Source organism: Streptopelia decaocto (assembly GCF_964273445.1).
Source record: "Streptopelia decaocto genome assembly, chromosome: 10".
Lineage (NCBI taxonomy): Eukaryota > Metazoa > Chordata > Aves > Columbiformes > Columbidae > Streptopelia > Streptopelia decaocto.
Window position 1 is genome coordinate 2,868,969 of NC_138665.1, and position 20,741 is coordinate 2,889,709.

General features: G+C 54.4%; 1 protein-coding gene across 2 annotated transcripts in view; it reads left to right on the forward strand.

Annotated features, from left to right (window-relative positions):
- Nucleotides 1-6,563: 6,563 nt before the first annotated feature.
- SLC16A2 (solute carrier family 16 member 2) overlaps nt 6,564-20,741 on the forward strand; it is a 42,440-nt gene continuing 28,262 nt past the window's right edge. The window contains exons 1-3 of one of the 2 annotated variants that reach the window (XM_082061590.1): nt 6,564-6,666; nt 6,706-6,987; nt 7,274-7,430. In XM_082061590.1, the coding sequence (XP_081917716.1) occupies nt 6,790-6,987; nt 7,274-7,430 (355 nt within the window). In that variant the 5' untranslated portion in view covers nt 6,564-6,666; nt 6,706-6,789. Of the gene's footprint in view, nt 6,667-6,705; nt 6,988-7,065; nt 7,431-20,741 lie in introns of those variants that run through there. The other variant, XM_082061591.1, reaches the window with a different exon arrangement.

The following is a 20,741-nucleotide window of genomic DNA, read 5'->3' on the forward strand; positions in this document are numbered from 1 at the left end:
CCCACCTCAAGGTTCTGCCCTTCTCAGGCCACTCCAGCCCACCAAGGCCACCAAACGCTCCAGCCCTGGACTTTCAGCAACGATTTTCCAGGATGGCCAAGGAGGGACACGAATGACTCACTCGGGCACTGTGGGAGAAGCTCACGGCTCTGCCCATGCTGGCTGCACATCAGTGCCAACTGCTGGAGAACAGGCTGCCTTAGTTTATTGAATTATTTGCTATACTATGTCTTCTAGAACTTGTTTAGAAACTGCTTATATAGAACTTGCTTAGCATAACTCGCTTAGCATAAGTAGCTAACTTTGCTTAGGCCAAAAGCTGTGAACTTTTGAAATTTCTGCCTCATTAAGCAAAGAAGAGCCCCAGAGTCTGTTCAAGCAAGAAAATAAGGGACCTTTTGATCATCAGCAGGAGCGGCATCCCTAGAGGTAAGTAAAGGAACAGAATGGTGCGTCTAAAAGAAGACAAGAAACAGAATGTTATGGTTATTGCCAAGGAATTATCTTTCTCACCAGCTGCAGGTGCAAAATAGCAACCAGTGGTCAAGACCTAGAACTGACATTCAGTCTGGTCAAGTAAAACACAGAGGCAAGAAACAGTCCACCTGACAAAAATGAAGAGATTCAATGAAGAACAGGAGACCCCAGACATTTTACAATTGGCCCAAACTGATGTGTGAGGGGTGGAAGGGTTAGACTGTAAGCGTGTAATTGCCCAGGATTGTCTTTGCTCAGGGTCCCTCTTTCGGAGGTACCCAACTCAAGCTGCTCTCTACGCTGTGCTTCATAAATTATCATGAGTCACTGCTGTGGGAAACCTAGGGAAAAAACAAAACCAAAACCGAAACACAACACTTCCTTAGCACAGGCATGGCTGTGGAGCCAGGGCAGGCTCTGGTGCCCCCTACACCCTCCCCAAACTCTTGGCTGTGCCCCTGCCCAAGGGGCAGCTCCAGGCTGGAGGGTGGTGGTGCAGCAGAGTAAGGCACGGCACTGAAATAGCACATTGCTGTAAATCCAGCCACTACTAGGGGGCAGAGTGAGCCAGGCGAGACAGGTTTTTTAGCTGTGCCAGGAGCTTGGATGTGGGAAACCTTGTTTGCTTCCCCTTCCTCTGAGGCATGTGGGGGAAGAGGGAGAAGTTCAGCAGAGCAAGGGATGGTCTGTGACATGGTTTGAGGTTTGGAGTGGGATGACTCACGCTTTGATTTTTTTTACGGAGTGCTCCAGGGCTGGATTAAGCTGTGTGTGTAAGGAAAGCACCACAGTGAGCACTGTGGAGGCAGCGGGGCCAACCTCTCTGTTCCCCAGCACATTATGCTGCTGCACCCTCAGCCCCAAGCGCTGCTGTGACCGCTCCCGGTAGTCGTCAAGAAGAGAAAACAAGAACAGATGCATGGTGAGTGCAGGACTGGCACAGCCTGTGTCAGCACCACCTCGTCACAGGGACAGGGATTCAGAGGACTCATCTTCAGCCAGGAGATGTGAGCAGCCCCCATGCCACGGCCTGTTGTGTCTGAGTGGAGAGCTGCCCAATGCTGCCTGCAGCTGTCAGTCACATCCAGCCCTTGTTGGAGCAGCTCCAGGGCACTTTGTGCTGCCAGGGCTCACAGAGCAGGTCACCACATCATGAACCTGCAAACCGTCAGGAGCAAATCCATCGGATGTCACAAGCTCCTCAAAGCCTCAGCCCCAGGAGCCCTTGAACCATCTCCTGGGTGAGTGTGCTGACAGCCCCCGTGGGGTGCAGGCAGCGAGCAGGCAGCGTGCCTGGGCCACCCCATGCAGCTTGGCCATCTGGTCCACACACTGCAGGGATGGGCAGAGAAAGGCAGCGCGCTGCTCCTGATGGCAGACAGACGGAGAGGCAGGGAGCGTGAGCTCCGCTCCTGTGCGTGGGGACCTTTGCTGCCTCACCACAGCCTTCAGGTGGTGGCCAGGCCACCTGCTAAGGGACATTTTGGCAGATGGTCTGTCAACGAGAGGTCCTTGCAGCTCTTCTCTGCCTCTTTACCAACTCTAGAGATTAGGAACTTCTCTTTCCATGCCTGCCCCGGAGCTGTGGGAGGGGATGCTTTGTGTCTGGTGTCTCTGCCAGTGCCAGGGGTGCTGCCGCACGGTTTGGGCAGGGTGCAGGCAGGCAGCAGCACCCGGGGAGCTGAGCAGCACGCTCAGCCTGGGGCCAGCCTCTGCCCAGGCTCTTCCCGGCTCTGCACAGCACGCGTCGGGTTTTTACCCAAGCTTTTTTCCTTTCTCTCTTGCAGGTTGTCTCTTAGACTGGCTGTGCCCTCCTGCTCGAGTTCAGCTGCACCAACCAGCTTCACTGATGCTCCTCTGCTGCTGGAGCAGCTCTCCCTCGGGATGTTTGCGCTGACTTTGCCCTGGGCCTCGGGGCAGGAGCAGGTGGCCCTCCTGGCCACACAGCTCATGGAGATGCTCCTGGCTTGCTGCAAGCAGCGTGAGGCCAACCTTGTGCTGTGCTGAAGCTGAGATGTGCCCCACAGCCTCCAAACCGAGGAGCTCACGGGGAATTCACTCTGCCCCTGGATAAGCTATGCAATTAACAGTTGCTACCACTAATTAATGAATTGTGGGAACAACTTATCCTGGGGGCACATCCACAAATGTCTCTACTAGCAATGCCCTGAACACCTCTGGGTTTTAACCTACCTGGAGTCAACAGTGGCTCCTGCATCAGTGGCACTGGGGACACATAGGCATGCACTGGCATAAGCACCCAGCCAAAAACCCCGCGACTCCAACCCTCCAGCACACTCAGCTTGGCAAACCAAGTGCCATGCATCTGGAGTCGGATGCCAGGAGGCTGCCAAAACCCAGCTGCTCCTTGGTTTGGGTCGCAGCCCCCCAGCCGGCGCAGGAGGAGGTGCCGGGTGCCGTGCCGCCGCCGCACGCGCTCGCCTCCCGCGCAGGCTGCTGCAAGGGGTGAGGTAATCCTGGGTAATTCCTGACTTCCATGGAAATGCCTGCGGGCCACGATGATTATCACTGTAATTAGCTTCTCTGATTTTTCTTGGTGTTCTATAAAATATTAATTTACAGCTGGATCCTTGCCTCCTTTGTGCACCGGCTTGAGCTCTTCCCGTCAGCAGAGCATCTCTGGCACCTCTCGCTGAGGTCCTGTGGGGTTACGCAGCAGGGCTGAGTGGCTGCTGGCGGCTGGATGGTGGTTGGGGTTGGTGACTCTGGCCAGGAGCTCTCACTTCCTCGCAGGAACATGTCCTTGTAGCTCTTATTTCAAAGGAAAGATGCAAAGCCAGTGAAGCTCTCTCAGAAAGCACCCTTCACACCTCTTCACCTGGACACTGAAGGTGAGCAGGCAGGTAAACCACTTCAGAAGCCCTTTAATACAATATAGATACATCCTGTTGCTCTGTTTGGGCCAGAAATGGTGGTTTTGTTCAACTGCATGGTAAATCTGACAGGGCAGTGGCTGTGACTGAGCCAGACCACGTTCCCCACCCAGTCTGCAGCCGCTGGAGAGAACACGGTGCTGTGATTTCCATCACCGAAACAAAGCCAAACACAGAGCTCAATGGCACACCATGTCCTGAAAACCCACTGCTCACACCAGCACTTTTAAGTTGCCTCATTTTTCAGCCAAACTAAGTAGAACTGACTTTAATCTTGTTAACCAGGCAGAAAATGCCACCTCTAATATTTTGATCCCAGGCACTGGGGAGGTCAGGCACAGAAAGGGTGCTGCGGCGTGCGTTTTGCACTGGCCGGGTACAAGAGGCGGCAAGTCCTGCAGTGCTGCCCGCAGCCTGGCTGCTGCCATCGGGGTTCTGACCCATTGAAGGCAGTGCCGGCAGCACCATGGGGCCCGGTGCTCTCGCTGTCTTCTCACCATGACAATCCTTGGGTGCCAGACCCCGTGTCCCAGCATCCCTGCAGTGGGTGACTGCTGCCATGTCCCTTCAGGCTGCCCCCGAGTTGTTTATTCTTCTGGGATAATCTATGTATTGTCTTTGTCAGGCCAGATGTAATGGCTGTCTTAACTATGGCTGAAATCTGAAGAGAAAAGCGTTGCTAATGACGAGAAGGGGTTGTGCCCAGCACATGAATGTATCTGCCAGGAGTTGTTTTTGGCCAAGAAGCAGATGTTGTCAGCGATGTTATCTCTTCAGGACAGCCCTATGTGTCCCCACGCCACTGTGCAACACCCACCAAAACAAAGCCAGGTTGCACACCTACCGGGAATTTGTGTTGTCCTCAGAGGCCACATCCCACCATGACACTTCCCAAGGTGCTTGCATAAGATATTTCCATTCAGTCGCTTGTCCCCTTCCACAAAACCAAACACACACATTTTGTAGCTGCCAATCCCTTTGGCAGAGGCACTACAGTTCAGAGACAAGCAACAAGCTGCTGACAGTTATTCTTTATCTGGGCAACCAGAGACCCATCAACTGCAACACAAGGCACTGCCTGCCAGCTCCCCAGGGACATCAGATGCAGGTCCTGGAGAGCACAGCTTGGCCACAGCCATCCACCACATCCCTTACCAAGCCAGCAGGCTAGGGGCTTTGAGGTAAGCCAAGCCACAGACACAGGGGGATATTTTCTCATCAATTGCAACCACGGAAGAGCAGCTTTCTCTGTTTTTTCTCTCAGTATTTTATTCAGCATGTGATTACAGAGCTGCAAACACTTTGGGTGTGATGCTTCAACCTAAATAAAAGCTGGTCTTACACCAGTGAGCAGAGCCGTTTCTGCCTGACGACGCCAGAGCTTTCCAGGTTGCAGCTCCCTCCTGGATGAAGCCTCCACCAGCTCACTCTTTAACCCCCCTTCACTTATTGCCCCCTCCATGATTTTACCCCCTTGTCCACTGGAGTTGTTCAGCCCAGCCCAGAAAGCTGCAGTGATTCCTGGCACAGCCAGCACCAGAAAAAGCTCCATCAATATAGCGCGCAGCAACATCCAGGAGAGGTGCTGCCCAGTGGTTTTGTGTCTGGCTCACAGTCCAAAGTAATATTAACTCCCCGCTTCCCAAGAGCCTTCTGCATCTCTGGAGAGGAAAGTCCCTGTGAGATGATGTGTCTTATGGCAAAGGGCTCTCCCACCTCTCTCTCTGCTCTTTTTAATCCAGTCCCAGCTCTGCTGCTGTGAGGTATTAGCGTTTTGAGGTGCAGCTCCCCTGTGCATGGCCTGGAGTACCCCAACCCCCTTCTCTCTCAGATTGCTGGGGTTTAACAAAATAAAATCAGCAGGCCAGCAAATCCAGTTGGCCCTATGGCAAAATGGTTATTAAAATTCAGCGTTACAGCTCTTCGTGTCGGCAGAGGGCAGTGGAAGATGCTCCCAAACCTCCCAAGCCTCTCCCAGCCGTGCTGCAGAGATGGGGATCCGGGGAGGAGACTCCACCAGAGAGGAAGAGAAATAAAAATGCAGTTCCTCCAGCAGCGAGGCTGACCGGAGTGTGGCGTTACCGCCGGGCACCCCGCCGGGTAGGCAGGATTTGGGCTCATCAATCGGCGTGGCAGCGAAGAGGGAAGGTGAGGGGAGGAGGCCACTTCTCTGCCTCCCACCATCGCACCCCTCTGGCTCGGGTCTCACCAACCCACACTCAGGCTGCTGGAAGCTGGGGAGAACCAACCACTGCTCATTCCCTGGGTGGGAGGAAGCGGATGGCGATGGACTAGTCACAGATCTGGCAGTGATTTGCAGTCAAGCACAAGCAGGCAGGCCAAGCAGAGGCTTTTCTGGCTGTAGCAATGTCCTAGAGGGTCTTCGCCAAGCCCGGCGAGCCACAGCACGTAGGCAAACACATTCCAAGCCCGCCTGCCCGTGGCTGGGTGCTGCCCTCCAGCAGCAGGAGAAGTGGGGAGATGGTGCTGGCATGGGGGCCCTGCCTGTCACCTCCCCTCCGGCTCCCCAGCCTGCCCTGCTGCCTCACCAGGTGCTGGTAATTCATACCCCTGGAGGTAAAGAAAGAACAGCGTGAGGCTGGGATGTATTATTTTACTCTGATAGGAATCTGACACTGACACAGCCATTAGGGTAAAGAAAGAATAATAACTTAGACTTGGCATATACTAAAGTGTAAATACCTTCAGCGTGTGAAAAGACAGGCTTTAATATATTGGTGGGTTTGTAATTATTTATTGAAAGAAAAGGCAGAGCTTATTGCAAAACATGAGAGAGGCAAGAGAGCAGCTCCCTGCCGAGTTTGTATGGCCACCACTAGCCTGCCCGTCCTGCTCGGCGAACCCCAATGCCGAGGTGACATGGGGTGACCCACAGCCCCGGGGAACATCCTGCTGATGGGATTAAGCTGCAGGCTCCTCGCCTTGCCACCCCGCAGCAAGAAGCTTGTGTGGCTCTGGGCTGCTGTTACAAAAACGGTCTCAAAACTTTTCAGCGTCGGGTATGCTGGCGAGCCAATAATCCCACCTGCAAAACCGGATGAAATGAAATAAACCGCCGCACCTGGGCTGCGTTTTGCCACCGGTTCGGGCTTCTCCCGGTGCTTCGTTTACCTCGGCCGGGGCAGAGGGGAGTAGCATCAGCACGAGCGAGCCGCGGCCATCGCGGGGCCCCCTTGTCCCTCCCAGCGCTTCCCCGCCGGGCACTTTCCCCTCGCGGGATGCTCCCAGCCGGGCGGCCGGAGCGCAGGGCCGGGGCTCTTCCCCGACCGGGAAACAGCGGGGACGATCAGCGGGGACGATCAGCGGGGACGATCAGCGGGGACGATCAGCGGCCCAGCCGGGCCCCGCGAGGGCGGTGCTGGCGGCGGCCCGCCCCGGGTCTGCGCCCGCTTGCAGGATGCGGCGGCGGTGCGGCGGCCCGGCGGGCGATGCGGGGCCGCGGCCGGGCCCGGGGACGCCTTTAAGGCCCGCGGGCGGGCGGCGAACGCCGTTGACGTCGGGGAAGCACCGCCCGCGGCTGGCCCGGCCCGGCCCGGGGGAGGGGGGGGCACGGTGGGAGAAGGGGGGTTGTGTGCGCGGGCGGCCCCCGCCGCAGGTAGGGACTGAGCGGCGCGATGGAGGAGGAGGAGGAGGATGGAGGCGGCGGAGGGGAGGCGGGGAGTGAGGCTGCGGCAGGAGGGGGCGGGAGGGGGGGCCGGCCGGGGGGGGCGGCGGGCATGTGGGACCGGCTGCCGGGCAGTCGGGCGGCGGGCGGCGGCGGGAGCGCGGCTGCGATGGCGCAGCGCGACGAGAAGGGGCCGGCGGCGGGCGAGGGTGAGGGCGAGCCGCGGGATGGGGCCGGGGCCGAGCCGGGACCGAGCGGGGCTGCCGCGCCCTTCCAGCCCCCCGAGGGCGGCTTCGGCTGGGTGGTGGTCTTCGCCGCCGCTTGGTGCAACGGCTCCATCTTCGGCATCAACAACTCCTTCGGGATCATCTACGTGATGCTGCAGAGCGATCTGGGCGACGGGGAGAAGGACCCGGCGCTGGAGTTCAAAACAGGTACGGGCTCCACGGTCCCTTCCCGGCCCGAGCAAGGGGAAACAGGGGGTGCCCGAGCACCGCTCGAGGCTTGTACAAGCGGAGCTGTCAGCCCCGGGGAGCCGCCTCGGGGAGCGGGGCCGCGGCGGGGGAAGGTGCAGCGGCTCGGCCGGCTCTGCCTTCCCGAGCACACCGGGGAGCTGGTGCGGCTGGAAGCTCCTTCTCGGATGCGTTGAACCGCGATTACTCCCTGCCCCCTCCATCCTCGTAGTCGTGGCTATATTTATCTCCAGCAGCATCATGTGTTTCGAAGCTCCTATGTACTCAATTAAAAGTAATTCATCTGAAAAGCATGCCCTTAGCTTGTCCTGCCTGGTGCGTTTTGGAGTAAGGAGAGCATCGCTGGTGAATTAGCTGATGTGTGTGAGCCACCCCTTCTATTTTTTATTATTATTGTTATTTTGTTATGGGTTTTTCAAGCCGTATGTCTGTCTGCCTTATCTGCCGGACCACGCTCGGGGTGGCTGCAGGAGAGCGTGCCTTGCCGACACGCTTCCTCCCAGTTGTATCCATTTGGTGGGAAAGCCAACGTAGGGCAGTGCTGCCTGCGTGGTCACACTGAGGTTGATGTGGAGTCTTGAGCAGCCAACATCCTTTAATAAACTGCAGCCAGTTGTGTGTTTTGTTAGGACCTACAGGCTCAGGCAGGATTAAGACTGTGTAGTGTTAACATGGAGAAAAGGGACATTTCTTGCTGCAAAGACCTCACTGTTTAAGTAGACTCGGTGGAGGGACACCAACCTGTCAGGGTGGCGATCCCAGTGGGTCCACGACGGACACAGGAGTCAGGAGGCCCAGCCTTGTCCCAGGTCTTGGTATCTTCCCTGAGAAGATCATATCCATCCCTGTGATGGACACCCATGGCTGACCTTGCTTTTATCAGGCAGGTAGAGACAAGCACTTGGCACTGAGGGAACCTGCTTGTGGTGTTGTCCTGACTCAGGGTGGGATGTGGGCAGCAATCAGAAACCCCAGTGGGGGTGTGCTGTGCAGAGACGCAGTGCTGGGGAGCGCGGGGGGACCTGAAACTCTCATTCTGGGGACTGGTGTTGCCCACGTTCCCTCTGCTCAGCTGATGCATGACTGATGATCGCGACAATGAGCGCGCCAGGATGAAATCCATTATGAGGTACACTACGTCTCCAGATCACTAATTAACTCTGTGATACTGTTACTGGAGAAATGATGTGATCGTGCAATCATGGGCAGTAACGGAGTGCCCCGGAGAGCTGCAGACATGTGGCCATTTGTAATTAGGATGATTGATGGGCTGTATGAGTGTGTGTGTGTATGTGTGTGTGTGATCCCCAGGAAGCTCATCGTGTAGCTCTGTTTCCTGCTCCCTGTGATTATATCTAGAAAGCCTAAGGCAGAGCTCTAAAGGTAGAAGTGGCAACAAAAGAAATTAAATGCTGCAAGTTCTGGTGGTTTAAAGGCTCCATGCCCAAGACAGAGGTGGTAGGAGTCAGCATCTGCCTCTTGTTCCTGCAATCTATTTATTTATGGCTATGACCGCACAGAGGCCTCGAAAAAGAAAGGCGTGTGGGTGTGTGAGGTGAACCTGGGCTCAGTAATTAAATTGCCTGGGTGACGAATATATGCATTTTGGTCAGGGCGCTTAACAAAGAGGCCGTTAATAACCCCTGCATTGTACGACATGCCGGCTGAGCGCTGCCTTTATGCTGGGAGTTTGTGGTGCAGGGGCACCGGCGGCAGCGGGGAGAGGCAGCGACAGTGATGGAGCCCATCTGCCGTGGGGAGCACGGTACCTCGGGGGCTGCAGCTGCGCTGTCTGGGGCCAAAAGCAGTGGGGTGCAGTGTGGGGCCCCCTCCAGCCCTTCCTCCCTCGCTCCCACCCCTCCCTGCTCAGGGTTGCATAATTTCCCCGCGGCACTCGTTTGCGTGCAAACATAATCAGGAAAATATTGTAGCTCCTTTCCAAGCGCTAAGTGATATGGCCTTCCTGAAAAGACAGGGTCTGTCTGTTTGTCCTCCGGTGTCGGTCTGCTCCTGCTGGCTGCAAGCAACAGCGGGACCCCAGGGTCCCCCTTGTCCTCCACCAACCAGGAGAGCAGGCTGAGGGCACGAGGACCTGCTCCCAGCTCCGACACCAGCATTCAGCACGGCCATGGGTGCATCGCTTAGCCCTTTGGCTCCGCTTTTAAATCTCTCCTCTGCTCTCGGGAAGGTGGGTTTCTACCAAAGAGGGGGTTTGGAAGCAAAATGGGGAGTAACGTTGTGAGCCGGTCAGGTACCTCTTTAAAAATAGGGTTATGTTTATGCTAAAGTGGGTACTAGTGTGCACTAAACAATAGCCGCCCCAGCACACAGCTATAATTATCAAGGTTTATTTCTTGTTTGCATTGGTCACGTTTTCTTGCGTTTGATCTTGAGAAACGCAGGATCCGTGGAGTTCAGATTTCAGGTCAGGCTTTGAAAACAAATCCTCTCGCAACAATGCATTGAATGCATAGGCTTCTTTGTTTAAAGAAATATACTGTACTGCATATGTCAACAAGCAGCGCTGGGCTGAGGCGGGCTGGCTGCTGTGACCACCGCGTGCCCCTTCTCAGCGGGACGCCAGAGCCGGGACTTTTGCAAGGCACACTCTGTGCTTTTGGGTTTGTTTTCTTTCGGGGGAAGTGGAGGCCTAGGGGGGATTGCTGAGACTGGGATAAAAAAACATGATATACATATGAGCACTCAGCCAGGAAAAAAAAATATCGGTCTCCTCTGCTGGAGAGGTGTTGAGTGATGCTTGAAAGTGTTTGCTGGGAGATGAATGGTGGCGTTTCCCTCCGGTTGTACAAGGCTTGTTCTGGTGCCGAGGGATCCGTGGGGCACGGCTGCTCCGGTGCCAGGCCTGCCAGGCATGGGCTGACACTGAGCCGAGGGACAGATGAGCCATCCGGGTGTGTGCTTGTCTTTCCCAGCTCCAAAAGCCAATTTGAGCGGCTGACCAGTCCTGGTAAGTATTAACTGAGCGCTGACCCTCTCAAATCGATGTCTTTTCTGCCGCTGCTTGGATGCTCTCCCAGCTTCGGGAGAGGTGAGCGCAAGGTGAGCCCGTCCCCGCCGGGGCTCCGTGCCCAAGCCACCCGAGGGTCCCAGTGGGTGCTCCGGCTACCTGGGGAGAGCAGAGAGCCAGGAGAGCGGCACTTCAGTGCATCTTGCTCCTCCAAATGCATCCTTGGTGCCATGCTCGGAGGTCTGGCAAGTGCTGGCAGGACAGCTTGGAGACACACATTGGTTATTTTTTTTTAATATTTATCTTTTTCTTCTGCCCTTCTCTGCTTTGTGTCAATACCCCAGGTATAGATTAACGCTCTTTGCTTAATATTTAATGTTTTGGTGGCTGGGAATGGGAGTTGCAAGCACTCAGAGAGATGGCCTGAGGAGCTGGTTTGGTTTGGCTGCAGCTCCTCCAAATTTGTCCGTGTGTCTGGCAGCATCCCCTGTGCCAGGGGAAGCCAGGCTGGTGCATGGCCCGCAACCCTGGGTTTGTCTTTGCCCATGAAGCCAAGGCATAACTGGTGTCATCTTCACCCCTGAATTCCCATCTGGTTTGGTGGGGAATTTCTTCTGATCCCTGATTTCACATCCTTAGGACAGATGAGCTCAGCTGGAAAAGGCTGTTTTTACTCCAGCATCATAATGGAGGCTTGGTAAGGAAGAATGTGTTTGTTTCTTGGAGAAAATAAAGCATTTCAGTGCTAACAGTCATAGTGAAAGATGGGGAGGAGAAGCCATGGACAACTCTCTGGGCTGAAGATGAGCACCAGGGCTCATCAGCGTGGCTGGAGCACTAGGAGCTGAGAAGAGAAACCCCAAGGAGACCATAAGTCACAAGAGGTAGTTCTTAGAAAGGGTCCCAACTAAATTTCAGCAATACCCTGTGTCCTGGGTGAGGCCAAATAGGGGCAGCTGCCATGAAACTGCATTTTATTTAGCCTGCTGCAATGAAAGGCATCTACCCCAGGTGTTAGGTTTGGGCTTTGGGATGGATGAGGCCGTCCTTATCAATGCTCTTAAATACGAATTACCAACCAGTGATATATCCGAAAACTGTGATGGGTGTCATTGCCCAGTGCTGACGCCCGGGAGGCTCCTGTCTGCTGAAGGTGACACTGTGGTTGTCACCTTCTTACCCAAATCTGCAGGATTCAATGCTTTTATTAATCACCAGGGAGTGTCACTGGCTCTGTTTCACAAATGCTTTGGCAGAGAGCACTGGACCTCGGTGTTCCTGGGGGCTTCCCCACATTCATCTGAGTTTCCAGCCTTCTTCTGCATTTCCTAATCCTGCGGAGGGATGTGCTGTCATGAACGATATTTACATAGACTGCATGGGGATGTAAATCCCACAAGAAGATCCATAAAAAAGCTTATTATCACCCAGCCCTGCTAGCTGGGGAGTATAAAAGGCGCCATGGAGCTTTCCCAGCTTTACCGGGGGTTTCTGACGGTGGGATGCTGGTGTGCCAGCACTGGGCTCTTCCCTGGCTCAGCTCCCATCATTTTGGGAGACAGAGCTCGTGATCACAGGGGAACAGGGGTGAATTGCAGCAGAACTGGATTTTCATCTCTTGAGCTGCGTGCAAGGTGCTGCACGAGATAAAGCAGCCTAAAAAGCAAACAAAACGTAGCTGTGTCATTAAACCTGGTCTTGTGGCCATCAGTAGTGAATAAGGTTATTAGGAGGCTAGAGCGCTGTTTCTAAAGGAGTTTCTTGTTTTTAAAGACTGCAGGGTCCCTCTCAACCAGCCCACTTGTCATTTTAGTGTTTTTTTTTAGTTTAAGTGTCCCCCACCACCCAGCCAAGGAGTCTCAGTTGTAATTTCTAGTGGCCATTGTCCTCAAGTGGTGGCAGCTCCCGTGACCTTGCTGCAGTATAGAAAGAAGCAGCACATGGGGTTGTGCAATTGGTTTGGGGTTCTTTCTTGGTCCTTTCAGTTACAACAAAACAAACAAACCCACCCCACCTTGCTGCGATTTGATTGTGGTTTAAACTTTGAAGGCGCCAGGTTTCAGCTCCGTCACTGAAGAGGAGGGACAGGAGGAAAAAGGGGATGGATGCAGAGGTGTGGGGTCAGATGGACATGAACTGGTGCAACGCTGTGCGTTTTTCGGGATCAGCAGCAAAGGAGCAGTTTCATTTCACCTTTTGAGAGGAAATCTGGGAATTGGACAGGTCACCCTTTAATCCCCTTAAAAACACTCAGCAGCTGGAAGGTGACCACCAACTGCGGCGTTTGACATCCAGCACCTTAAAATAGACCTAACCCATCAGGTTGGGCAAAACCCTGTAGCCGCCAGGCACCGCTGACCTCGCAGGCAGTGCCCATTGGGCTGGCTGTGCATAGCTCACGTGGGCGTTGTCACCCACCCTGTGTCCCCAGGGCAGCTCCGCTGCCTCCCTCCCTCTGTATCCCACGTGCTTATGGACACGTCCATCCATGGGACTCATGTCACTTGCGGGGCAGCACCGATGGGTTCCCTGTCCCACCATGTCACCAGACAAATGGTGGAAGAAACCATCTTCCCAAAAATGGCATGATGGAGACCACCAGACCAGGTGGACATGGAGCTGGGGCTGTCAGAACCCCCGTGGGATTTGTAGGGATGTTTGAGGAAAGGGAAATAACCTGAGTTTCCCCCATCCCAAGGCTGTGAGCCCACCGGCACTGGCAGGACCGAGCTCTGTGGCGTCTGCAGTGCCCCGGTTGGTCTGGAAAGTGCCCAGGGGGATGTCTGCAGCCTGGTTCTGTATCCTGCAGCGTGCAGGGAGAAATTCCTGCTGGGGGCATGGGTGGCAGTAAACAAGTCCTGCTCCCACCATGCTAACAGGGAGCTAATCCTGGTGGGACGGTAGCACCGGTACCCATTGTACCCAGGGGAATTTGGATCAGTTGGCAGCATCTCAATATAGGGCCTGGGTAACCTTTTGCTTTTTTATCTCGATGACTCCTCGGGACCTCTGCCAAATCAGCGCAGCGTGTGTGCCAGCAGTAGAGTGACAGTGTGGCTGGGCGAAGCAATGTGCAGGCTGACGGGGACCTTGGCGGTATTTGGGTCAGTGCCATGCACACTTACTGTTCCCCACCATCCCCCATGTGGGCTCCCAGAACAGTCTCCCCTTGCTGGAAACTGCTGAGGCTTCACCCCGGCTCAGTAATTGGGGTTTTGCTCACTATTGGCTGGTGTCCAGGTGCTGTAGGAAGTTTTCTGGCATGTCACCAAATACCTTGGTCTCTCCTGCTTGATTTTTTTGGGATGATGACCCCTCAGGGTTTTCCTACAAGCCAGGCGGGGTATGCAGGAGGATGCCAGGGACAGTGGCTGTGCACACTCCCCTTGCAGCCAGCAGTTTCCCTGGGGAATCGCTTTTCCCCAGCTTTCCGCAGCCACGAGCCTGTGGGTCCATGGTGTAACCATACCTGCTTTGGCAACGCAGGGCAAGAGGACTAGGCACCCCGCATATGTTATAATGCTTGCAAAAACAGCGCTGTACCCATTACAGCAGGGATTTGTTCTGTTTCCCTTCCTCTTCCTCGAAGGATTGATTATTTGCCATCACAAGGGAAGGAGATGCTGACTTCTGTCATTCATCCCTGCAGAAGAAGCCCCGGTAGAGGGGTGTGTGCCGGGCTGGGCATCACCTGGGACCCTGCTCAGCTCTTGTGCTGGGGTTGTGTCGATGCCTGCAGTGGGCATGGGGGAGCTCGGTTCATTCCGTGCTCTTTTCCGTTTATCCATCTCGAGACAGTTGGGGCGGTTGCAAAACCCACATGACGTGTGCTGGGAATTGCTGCAACACGCTCACAGACGCAAGCCATTCCAATCTCTCCCAGGCACCTCGTACAACAGGTCCTGCCAGCTGCCCCGGGCAGGCGGGACGTGGGGCTGCCCGCAGCACCCTGCCTGCACCGCTGCCTGCCTGCGTCACGGGCTGCAGGCAGCAAAGCTCCTGCTGCCGCTTCAGCCTGTCAAGCACACCCCACGGGGCAGGGGTGCAGCACATTTTCAGGCTTTCCACCCCCTCCCCGTCTTTGCCCTGTTATTTGCAGATCCCTAAAGAAACACTTGATGCACAAGCTCCCAGCTGCCCCCAGCACATCCCTTGAGCTGGAGAAGGGAGAAATGCAGGGGAAAGCCCTTGGAACGGCTGCCAGGTCGCAGCCCTGTGCCCGTCATGGGTTGATTCGCTGGGACTCGTCTCGGGCATGCCTGGCAGCCCTGCCGCCCGCTGTCCTCCTCACAAGGAGCAGCTTAGGCTGCTCTGAGCAACCTCCTGGGCTCGCATGGGGCTGATGAGATGACAGGGGTGTTCTGCTGGCAGCTCAGCCCCGTCACCCCTTTGCACCTTTGCTTTGCACACCCCAGGACAGCTCCAGGCTGGGATATCCCGCACCTACATCCCTGCATCCCGCAGGGCGCAGATGGAAGAGCATTGCACCACACTGCTGTAATATCAGCTCCCGGCGCTGTGTCCCAGTGCAGGCACCTCAGTGCGAGATGGAGACAGGCTTTGGGAGCATGTGGTCTCCAGATGTGGTGGAGAGGCGAGCTCACCCGACTCTGTTTCTCCCAGTCTTTGCTGTCTTTTTGGCTCTGGGTTTGGATTTAGCAGCTCAGTGATGGTTTTTAGCTTGATTGCCCTGATGCAGAGCACAGTGGGGTCACAGCCGACATTCCCGGGTTGGGGAAGCCCCGTGTGCTGCCGGGGCGGTGTGGGTGCTTGCTGCATGGGCTGACTTGCTGGGGTTTGCCCCAGGCAAATGCTGGAGCCCTCCTCAGGGAGGAGAAACAGTCTTTCTGCAGCAATGGAACCTGCTCCGAACACCTACCTATCACCCTGTCCCCAGGGACCAACTGGGATGGGGGCCCCAGGGCACGCAGGCTCCCCCCTGCCATGCAGCAGCATCCCCAAAAGCCCCTTTCTTGGCCGTCGTGCATCAGGCACCAAAACAAAGCTTATTTTTCAGCCTCTTGGCCTTAATCTGTCCGCCCGCAGATCCTGTGCGTAAAAGGGAGTTGAAATCCTTCGCTCTCGGGGGGACGTTGCGTGAGCGGGTGTGTTGGTGCTTGCCAAGGAGTCAGGCATTGCGGCCGGAGGGTTTGTACAAACCGCGTGCGAAGCAGCAGGAGCTTGCCGAGGTGGAAATCAAATCTAATGGCAGCTTCTTTGGTGAGGGTTGTGCCTCCTGTGCAGCCTGAATTGGGTCCGATGGAAAAAAAAATCATCTATGATTAAAAATCGACGGTAATTACATAATGGGTATGCACCAGATGATGCCCAGACAAGCTCCCTCCTGGGATTTCCCAACTTTTGGAGTGTTTAACTTTGCAATAATCCTGAAGTGCTTCTACCATGGCGGGGGTGGCGGGGGGGGTAATTATTGACATTACGGCAGCAGCCGGTGCGATTACACAAGGCTCAGCAGCAGTGCTGTGGCCACTGGAGCCGGGCTTGTGGGCGAACCTGCCTCCTCTGATAGCCCAGGCAGCTCTTGGGCACAGTCAGGCACGAGGGACAGATCTCCCCTTTCCATATTCAGCATTGCAATGGCAGAAAAGAATAAAGCTGCTTTTGGGGTGTATCAGCAAAAGCTGCTTTTGGGGTGTATCAGCAAAGCGAGTGGGGCAGCCAGGACTGTGTGCTTGCTCCACGGCCAGCTGGTGACGAAGAGGCAACGTCAAGATGTTCTTGATGGTTGGCCAGCTACTAATCCATGTATTTTAGCAAAAGCCAGTTTATTTCTTAAGGTTTGTGTAAGCAATGGAATCGGGGAGCGCTGGGGGTGGGGGGAGCTTGCTGGGATTAAATTCTCCTGAAAGCCAAGCACGCCAAGCTCGCGAGCACAGGGAGAGCTTAATTAAAGTCAAAGGAGAAGCATATCCAAGAAAATAATACGGCGTATTTAAATGGGATATTTTTGTTCTGGGCCCAGAATGTCTCCTTTCCCTCTTCGGTGTCAGGTTTAATAAAACAAAATGAGATCTCCAAGAAAAACAAATTGCAGCTCTTAAAAGGCGCTGCGGAGATAAAAATCAGTAACACTGTTGCTGGTAACACCTTGGGTTATTAAAACGGAAAGAATGCTAACGATGCGATTTGCATCGGCCTTTCTTGTGGCTTCGCCTGGGCGGGAGCGCTCCCGCCCTGGCAGGGGGTACGGCGGGGCCCGGCACCCCTCACCGCGGCCGCTGGGCTGGGGGTGCGGGGAGCGGGCGGCTTCACTACCCGCGTGGATTGGGGCGTATTTGGGAAATGTTCAAAAGACTTGAAAATATGGCAAGAATCAGGATACAGGGGACACCAAACTTAAAAAAAAATTAAATTAAATCAGGGCTGGTCGTGTTGGAAAGGCTGCCATAGCCTGTGAGAGAGCTTTTAGAGGTGATGAACATGTGAATGAAAATACCAAGCCGCATTTATTACAGCCTGAAAGCTGCTGGGTGCAGCTTTGCTCAGCGTGTCAAGATGCTGGGCTGGGGAACTGGGGTCACCTCCTCTAAACCTAGTGCCCCGATGTGTCTGGTTGGCTGGGTGTGCCCAATCCTGGACTGAAGGGCTGCTCTCCAAGTGCCCTGGCCGGCTCTCCCGGCTGTGTGGCCATGGGCTGCCCCCCGGGATGCTGAAGCAGGGAGGGCTGGGGAGCAGCTGGTGATGTGGTTTTGCACTTTGGTTCCCTGACCATCCACTTTCACCTTTCCACAGGACAAGTAGATTAAAAGCTGCTTTTTCCTTTTATTCTACGTGCTTCTATCCTGGCCAAATATCCTGGTTAGAGGCCACTAACACCTTCCCTGGGTACCGCCTGAGGTCTCCGGAGATGGAAGCGGGGTAGCACAGGGGCAATGCTGCTGACATAGGTTTGGAGAAAGGAAGCTGAGTGCTACTGTGGAGTCCTGATGGTCTGTCTGTCTATCTGTTTGCCAAACAGGAGGATGCTTTTGGACAGGGTGGCTTTAAATGCCCGACGTGATGCCATCTGCCCTGTAAATCCAACTCACCCCTGCCAGTGGGACAAGGGTGCAGAGGCCAGCTCCTGCTTTGCTGCTGTGCCCAGCTCTATCAGATAAGGCAATTATAGCTTTATCGCTTAATTGCAGGGTATAATAATAGAACATTATCAAGATAGGATGTTGCCAAGGTGTGAATATATCAGGTGGTATTGGGGTTTTATTTTTTTTTGTGTTTTTTGTGTTTTTTTTGTTTTTTTTAATAAACTCGGTGTGGCGTCATCACTGTTGGAGGTAGAAGGTCTTTGCAGAGTTCCTCTTGCCTGTACCACACTGCGTGCCCTGCCGGCAGGGAAATTCAGCATCACATAAAAGCCATGCCAACCATGCCGATGCCAGGGAAGCTCACCCACAGTCGGGAGAAACCAGCCTGGCAGGGGAAAGGGTGAAGACCGACAGGGGTGGTGTCCACCACTTTCTGGATGGCTTTTCCCTTGCACCTTGGGAATGTGGTTTCCATCCCTTGCAGGTTTTTCATACCTATAGCTCTGCTTGTCTCTCACCCACAGGATCTCGGCTTTCTGCTGTCCCCTTGGAACCCTGCGACCATTGAGGCGGTTGTACACTCCTGGTGTCGGGATTTGGGGCATTTCCCTGCCCAGGCGGGCCTGGCAGGGGATTTTCTGCCTTGACAATCAAGATTTTCGAGACCCATAGTCAGGCAGGGTGGGTTTCTCACCAAGAACTCAAGTTTTGCTGTGTTTGTCCTGATATCTGCAGGGTAAGGTGATAAAAACTCAGGATGTCTGGGGACAAGAGATGGTGTCTCAGGCTTTTGGCTGGGAGACCCTGGCCATTGCAATATCATTTAGCCTCATCTAAGTGTTCCTGTGCCGGCAGGGGGATTGGACTAGATGATCTTTGGAGGTCCCTTCCAATCCCTAACATTCTGTGACTCTGTGAATATGCATTTTGGGAGAGGGCTTTATTAAGGGAGATTAATGTAAAATCAAATGTGCTGCCCAAAGCTAATAAATCGTACGTGGATATAGCACGGGCGGGTTTTTGGTTGTTTTTTTTTTTTTAATTTATTTCAATTTATTTATTTGTTTTCTTTGAAGCTGTTAAACTCTGCCCTACTTCACTTCATCGACCAAAGCACGATCCAAACAGCTGGGGAGTGGAGGTGCTTCGGGTCCTGATTTGACCTCTGTGGCTCGCTGTTAACCCTCGCTGGCCCATTCTAGATTAGCCCCAGTCTAGATTTTGGAGCTTGTTTCTCCCTTTGGACAACATTTGCAGCCTCCACCGCCATGGTTTGTGCCCCATTGGCCCCATACATCAAAACACGCTGCAGAAAAACGTTTTTACAGCAGAGTGGCGGGGAGTTATTCTGCTCAATGAAGGCGGTTGCTTAGATTTTTATTTCAGGATGAAGATTAAATGTGGGGTTTTGGGAACCCACAACAAAAAGCTGTTGGGAAGATGATGCCAGGCAGAGCAGCATGAAAAGCAACGTCTTTTGGGGTTTTAATATTTTCTCTGCTTCTGAAGCAGGAATTAGCTATTGCAAAATGTCAGGCATTGACAGATGATGTTGACTCCCCGGCCACATGCCGGCACTTTTTGCAGCAGATAGCCCTTTCTTCTGTCACTCAGGCCACCCGCCACCTGGCTATGCCATGGCAAAGCTCACGTTTTGTCTGAGCGTTTGAATTTGGGAAGATGATGAAAAGCTGAAAAAGCACGATGCTGGGGCCAGTGTGCAAGCAGCAGGTTGTTGGCTGGTTTCCCCATTAGTCAGAGCTGGTGACAAGTTGATCTCCTTTTCCATTTTCTTATGAATGAATCAGTTTTGGCTCAGCCTGATGGTCAGACTGGTTAAGCGAGAAGCAGCTGGTATTTCTCTCATTAGCAATCAAGACAGGAGGGAGCCTCTCCCTGGCTCTGCAAATGATGCGTGATCTCCAGCTGACCCACAGCCACCACCTTGGAGCCCAACAGGACTGGCAGCAGCACGGGAGCCCCCCGAGCCATGGTTGGGGGGGATTCAGCTTCTCCATCACCCCATTCCCTTACACCTCCGTGCCCTTTCCAGCTCCTTGACACACTGAAGCCTTGTGACCAGGTCAGACCAAGTGGTGGATGCAAATGGGGCTCTGCCTCCCACACCTTCTGCTTAGTGCATCTACACTTGGTCAGTGCCACAGCACAGATTTTTTTTTGGGGACAGGGAAATTTCAGCTTCTGGTCGCCTGGGATTGCTACTCAGCTGCAGCGGGGGAGCACAGCTCAGCTGCATTTGCTGCTCCAGTCCTGAGGTTGCCCCAGTTCTGAGTTGCTCCTTGGCCAGCAGAAAGGGCTTGACATTTTGCTGTGACTTCAGCTGTAGCAGTTGGGGTTTGGGAGCCCTTCTTGCCCCGAGAAGGGCTACATGGGCAGTAAAGAGCTGTTGGCTGCCTCTGCTCAGCCCCATGGCTGCAGAGCCCATGGTGCAGATTTACCATGGTCTCAGCAGTCTTTCCTTTGTTGCTGGCACATGGCACAGACACTTGGCCCCACAGTGGCATTTGGGACCCTGGCCCTGCTCTGCCCATCCGTAAAGCCACTTGCAAAGGCAGCTCGCTGTGGCCAGGCATGGCTTGGGAATGGAGAGCCCCGTGTTGGGGTCACTGTAGAAGCTGAGCCTTCCCTGAGCAATCCTATGATGCTTCAGTGAAGAGATGGTCATGGAGCAGCTCGTAGACTTGTGTCCACCCACAGATCTCCACAGTCTGGTGCTGGGGCGAGTGGCAGGGCTAGATCCACCCCACGCTGGGGGTCTGCATCCCAGAGCTGCCCGTGGCCTCTCGCATCCCTCCTTACCCCCAAATCATGGGGGGCTTCAGCTCTGCACTGCTGAACCTGCTTGGCCTCTGCTTTTCCCTTTGCCCCTGGGCGTGGATGGGCTTTATGGGAGAAATCTGAACTCAGGTGCTTGAAAATGAGCCCAGGGACTGTGGTGTATGTTACCTACAGCAATCCCATGCCTGTGGAATCAGGGTATTTTGAATTCCTAGCCCAAAATGCAGTATTTTTGTGGCTCCCTGCTTTCTAAACCTGAATCGCAGAGGGACCAAAACTTACCCAGTAACTGATAGAAACCTTCATTAACCTGCCCTGTTATTTATTCTGATTTCAAAGGCCTTGATGCAGCAAAAAGCAAAAGCATTTCTCCGGGGAAGCACATTAATGTTTCACGGGGCACTTTGCTGCCGTGGCACTTTAAATGATATGGGCTGTCCCCAGTTCCCCTCGGTCTCGTTA